This window comes from Vulpes vulpes, chromosome 10 (assembly GCF_048418805.1).
Source record: "Vulpes vulpes isolate BD-2025 chromosome 10, VulVul3, whole genome shotgun sequence".
NCBI classification, from domain to species: domain Eukaryota; kingdom Metazoa; phylum Chordata; class Mammalia; order Carnivora; family Canidae; genus Vulpes; species Vulpes vulpes.
This window is the reverse complement of record NC_132789.1, coordinates 55,091,566-55,097,565: the sequence shown is the minus strand read 5'-3', so window position 1 is coordinate 55,097,565 and position 6,000 is coordinate 55,091,566. Positions and strand designations below refer to the sequence as shown.

The window sequence follows — 6,000 nt, the reverse complement described above, 5'->3', positions numbered from 1 at the left end:
AGATCTAGATAGTTCATTCGAGAAGTCGTCCTGCCCTTAGAGGTTTTAATTTTGTCTCTTAAAAAATGGAATGATTTTCATCTTCTCATCGCCTCATGCCCAGTTCCCTGTCTCCTTCCTTGTTAGTTTGTTGTAAATTCAACTTAAAAGCATTATAGAAAGGAAGAGTTGGAAGGTATGCAAAATGTTCCTCATTCTATTTATACAGAAATGTATATTTCCTACCTCACAGAATTTGCTTAAGTTTTTTTTTTATCTTGGAATATGATTCTATAAACATACACACACACACACACACACATATGTGGAGAGAGAGAGAATGGGGGGGGGGGAGCTTTTTGTCTGAATCTTTCTTCCAATTTGATCCTTTATTTCTTTAGGTCACTTCTTGACTTGATGAAAAAAAGCAATGATTCTAAGGTGACAGAATTTGTTCTTCTGGGCCTATCATCCTCCTGGGAGCTACAGCTGTTTCTCTTCCTAATATTTTCCTTGTTTTACATGACTGTTGTTCTGGGAAACCTGTTGATAATGGTAACAGTGCAAGCTGATGCTCACCTGCTCCAATCTCCCATGTACTATTTTTTGGGTCATCTGTCTTTCATTGACCTATGCCTGGGCTGTGTTACTGTGCCCAAGATGTTAAGAGATTTTCTACAACGAGGCAAGATCATCTCTTTCTCAGGATGTTTGGCCCAGATCTACTTCCTGCACTTTCTGGGAGCCAGTGAGATGTTTCTGTTGACAGTCATGGCCTATGATAGGTATGTGGCCATATGTAATCCCTTGCACTACCTGACACTCATGAACCGCCAGTTATGCTTTCAGTTGGTTTTTGCCTGTTGGTGTGGGGGTTTCATCCACTCTATCACACAGGTCATGCTGGTAATCCAGCTGCCCTTCTGTGGCCCCAATGAACTGGACAACTTCTACTGTGACGTCCCTCAGGTCATCAAGCTCGCGTGCATGGATACATATGTAGTAGAGGTGCTCATGGTCTCAAACAGTGGTCTGCTCTCTCTCATCTGCTTCTTTGTCTTGCTGTTCTCTTATGCCATCATCCTGACCACTCTGAGAACTCGCTTCCACCAGGGCCGGAGCAAGGCACTCTCTACGTGTGCCTCTCACCTAACAGTGGTCAGCCTGATCTTTGTGCCGTGTGTATTCATCTACCTGAGACCTTTCTGCAGCTTCTCCGTGGATAAGATATTCTCTGTCTTTTACACAGTGATCACACCTATGTTGAACCCTCTTATCTACACACTCAGAAATGCTGACATGAAGACAGCCATGAAGAAGCTAAGAAAAAAGTATGTGGCATCCTTCTTCCATAGTAAAGGATGAACAGGAAGAGGTAATTTAGAAAGCATGACCTTCTTGGGACATTCTTCACTCATCCTGCACATGGCTATGAGCATGAAAACCAATTTGATGACTCTGGAATAAAAGCCAGCATAAAAATTATGTGTGCTGTTGATTGCTACTGAGGCATAGTGGCTCTGTTGGGTGTTCAATATTAAGCAGGGAGGTCAGGAATGTTTATTGTCCAAGGAATTGAGTACTGCATTCAAGAGGACACCTTGAAAGATCAACTCTTCTACCCTTTGTCTATCACTAGTCTTCATTTATTTATGTCATTCCACTTTTAAATTCTCTTCAAACGAAAGAAGGTATTCCATCTCCTTTTTTGTCCTGCTCCTCTGGTGTCACAACTAGTATCAGGAGGTTCCTTCTGATGTTCTTCAGAGTCTCCTATGAAGCAGTGTGAATCTCTTTTGTCCTGTCTCTAAGAAAGCCTGAAAACAGCTTCCTTTGGATGAATGTTCACCTAGACACTATTATATATTGTGCCAAATTTTAGAAATGCGCTTGAATTCAATTCATTTAAGTGAACAGTGCTCTTAGAGAAGTTTACATGTGAAGGCAAGGGAGCCTGGGAGTTTTGGGTGATGGAAACCCTCAGTGTCCTGCTCTGGAGGAGTCTCTAGAAGAGATATCTCTTTGCCCTGGAGTTGCTTGAAGGGGAGTTACAGCGGGATCAAGTGTATAAGCTGGCTCTTCAGCTGATCATAATATCTTAGAGGTCTGACCCGTAAGAGAAAAAAGATAAAGAAATGAACTATGGTTTAAAGTACTCAGAGTACTCTAATCTCTACGGTACTTTAAGAAGTAGGTAATATTATTCAGCTTCACTTTTACAAATGAATTCAGATTTCTTTTTTATAAAGACAAATTTATTTTTGGGAGAGGGGGAGACAGAGAGAAAGAGAGAACAAGCAGAGAGAGGGGCAGAGGGAGAGCCAGAAAGAACATCACAGGCAGACTCCCCAGCTACCATGAAGCTCGACACTGGAATCAACCCAATGACCCAAGATCATTACCCAAATCCAAATCAAGCGTCTGTTGCTCAACCCACTGAGCCACCCAGGTCCTCCGAACTGATTCCTGAAGTGATTTTCATAAGAACACTCAGAAAAAATATGATCAAGCCAGAAAACTAGGATTTTTTTGTAATTAAGCTAATATTTTCCTTTCCAGAAAGTCTTTACCCCAATTAGATGTCCTAATTGCATATTTTCTACTTTATCTATAGAGGAGCTCCAGAGCCAGGAGATCACTAAAAGCATGCACACAATGTTTGTATTTAAGGTTATCTATTTCTGACAGAAGGATTTCTGCAACTTCTTATGTTTATGGACAGGTGTTAATTCTGTTTAGTAAGTAATTATATAACGATGGGCTTTCAGTGGCATTTTTATATACGTTCACTTATTTTCTAATCAGTTGTAATGGAGAGGCATTTTAAAGTAGTCAACTGAAAAATAACTCAGGACGAAAGTATCTGAAACTCCACCTAATACTCGGATTTACTCTTAAAATCCCGAAAGCTGGTCCCGTAAGAGCTTGACCGGCTCCTACTAGGGTAAGCGTGGGGAGTAGCATCCCTGGCAAGGCCGCGCCCCCCTCAGTCCATGGCATCTGCACGAGGCCCTCCGCCACAGCAGCGTCCCGAGGACAGGCCGGAGGCGGGGGTGACGGGGCTGGAGGGCAGTGGGGTCAGCAGGCACCTGCAGGGACTGGAAGCTCCCGCTCTCTACATCCGTGGGCTGCAACATCCCTTTCTCTAATGTTCCTATTTCTTAGCAAACTTCAGTGTCTTGGGAATCATTTGGATTGTGCTGGGCGGGCAGGACCGAGGGGCATCGGGAGGCCCAACAACATGGCGGCGGGCGTCCATCTTGTCGCAGCCGCCTCGGAACTTGCCCGCCAGCTGCCGACGCCCAAGGACACGTTATCGGGTGGAGACGGGAAGAAGACCTCACCTGCCCCTAGCGGGGCCTGAGCAGTCATCCCCCACCTGCTCCACCAGGGACGGGCCCTCATACCTGTCACCCCCAGGATGCCCCGCCCCCCCTTCCGGAGCTCCGTGTGCTCCCTCTGCACCACCTCCCCAGGGTGAGAGCTGGTTAGACCCAAGGGAAGAGGTGGACGGGGCCTGAGGGCCAGAGCTTGCTCTTTCTACGCTGCCAGGTCTGCTGCAGAAATTCAGGAGATCTGGGAATTTATTAATTTACTCATTCATTTATTTATTTATTCATTTTTTAGATTTAATTCTAGGTCATTAACATACAGTGCAATATTGGGGTTCAGGAGTAGAATTTAACGATTCATCACATACATACAACAGCTAGTAAAGGAGTCTAAGGATTTCTTTTTCTTCTTCTTTTTTAAGATTTTATTTTATTTTTTTATCTTTTAAGTAATCTCTACCCCCAGAGTGAGGCTGGATCTCACAACCCAAGATCAAGATTCCTGTGGCCTACCAACTGAGCCAGCCAGGTTCCCCTGAAGTGAAATTCTTAAAATGGATAATTATTTGGAGATAGTGAGTGATCAGGGAACAGGGCTAGCTGAGGACAAAGCACAAGCTGATATCCCACAAATGACCCCCACCCGGGGTGGAATCTGTACAGCATTCTTTAGGAAGTTTCCAATTGTCTTAATGTTAATATCCTGCTAGAGGGAAAAGTGCTCTTTAACTGGAAAATGGCTAGGTCTCCAGTATCTTGTAGGTCCTCCTTAGCATATGAAAAACCTTCTGAAATCTCCCTTTTCCTTACTTCCCCCACTGGCCACTATATAGTCAGCCACTCCTTGCAAGCCCAGGGCAGCTACTCTTCCTGCCCTTGGGTTCTGTCCCCAGGCTTTAATAAAACCACCATTTTGCACCAAAGGCATCCCAAGAATTCTTCCTTTGTCATTAGCTCCGAACCTCACTTGTATTCCAAAACTTCTTCAGTAAGCATGTAGAGAAAAATCTCTTATAAAATTTCTCAGACTGGGGGCCTGGGTGCCTCAGTGGTTGAGCATCTGCCTTTGGTTCAGGGCGTGGTCCTGGGGTCCTGGGATGGAGTCCCCCATCTGGCTCCCCACAGGGAGTCTTCTCTCTCTGCCTGTGTCTCTGCCTCTCTCTGTGTGTCTCTCATGAATCAATCAATAAATTAAATCTTTAAAAAATATATTTCCCAGACCAATTCATAGCTTTGCAAACAGTTTTGCAAGTAAAGCATTTATGTTGTTAAAACTGATCCATGAAAAAGTTGGTAAGGTAAACTGAAAGAAAGTCAACATTTTTCCCACCTCAAAAATTTATGTCATATACGTAATGTTTTGTATTTTCTTTTAAATACATTCTACCCTGTATTTGATGGACAGTTTTTGATATAGTCAAGTTTCAAAGGAAAAATACAGAATATCTCAACTTTACATTATTTTCCTCAAAAAGACCCAAGCAAGGTTAACTTGGAAGTCATTCTAGATAACTTATTTTTAGATTCCCAGCTATATCTGCACTCCAGCCTTCACTTTTTCCCCACTAATTTCACATCTTAACTAGAACCATAACTCAATTGGTTCCTAAAACACCGAGCCAGATACTGAAATATTATTGTGAGACTGAAAAATATAGTTCTACATTTTTAAAATGTGGTTGTCAGAAATGAATTATCTAAAGAAAACTGGGAAGAGACAGACACTCCTCATCATTTGCATTACTTGGATTCTAAACAGGTGCAAAAGTCTGACACAACCAGCCAAGGTGGGTAGGGCAATGATATTGTCCATCTTTCATAGATTCCAGCCCTTTAGTTAGGTAGGACAGTCCATACACCAATCATGCACAATATTTTGTGAAACAATCTTACTCTACCTAGGCTTCTAATTTTGACTCATATATCTGACTATTTTCTTTTTTTAAAAAATTAAATTCAATTAATTAATGTAAAATGTGTTATTTATCTCAGAGGTAGAGGTCAGTGATTCATAAGGCTTATGTAAGCCTTATCATTGCATCCTGTGTACTCTTCAATGTTCATCACCCCCCTCTCCCCCCTCCCCTCCAGCAGCCTTCAGTTTGTTTCCTATGGTTAGGAGTCTCTTATGGTTTGTCCCCATCTCTGATTTTGTCTTGTTTTTATTTTTTCTTCCCTTCCCCTATGATCCTCTGTTTTGTTTCTTAAATTTCACATAAGAGTGAGATCATATGATAATTGCCTTTCTCTGATTGATTATTTTGCTTAGTATAATTCCCTCTATTTCCACCTATCTCCTTGCAAAAGGCAAGAATTCATTTTTTTGATCATTATTCCCATATATATATGGAACACACACCATATCTTCTTTATCCACTCATCTGTCAATGGACATCTGAGCTCTTTCCATAGTTTGGCTCTTGTGGACACTGCTGCTATAAACACTGGGGTGCAGGTGTCCCTTGAGATCACTATGTTTGTATCTTTGGGGTAAATACATAATAGCACTATTGCTGGCTTGTAGGATAGCTGTATTTTTAAGTTTTTGAGGAACCCCTTTACTGTTTTCCACAGTGGCTGCACTAGTTTGATTTCCCACCAACAGTATGAGAGGGTTTGCCTTTCTCTGCATCCTCCCCAACATCTGTTGTTTCCTCAGTTGTGAATTTTAACCATTGTGACCAGTGTG

General features: G+C 42.4%; 1 protein-coding gene across 1 annotated transcript; it reads left to right on the top strand.

Annotated features, from left to right (window-relative positions):
- Positions 1 to 387: 387 nt before the first annotated feature.
- On the top strand, positions 388 to 1,344 carry LOC112914974 (olfactory receptor 4Q3-like). Its single transcript, XM_025992276.2, has one exon. It carries the CDS (start codon positions 397 to 399, stop codon positions 1,342 to 1,344), a length of 948 nt encoding a protein of 315 aa, XP_025848061.1. The 5' UTR covers positions 388 to 396.
- The last annotated feature ends 4,656 nt before the right edge of the window (positions 1,345 to 6,000 follow it).

Bases quoted from the DNA above. Each gene is read 5' to 3' on its own strand.
- LOC112914974 (XM_025992276.2), top strand. From the start codon at position 397: ATGAAAAAAAGCAATGATTCTAAGGTGACAGAATTTGTTCTTCTGGGC.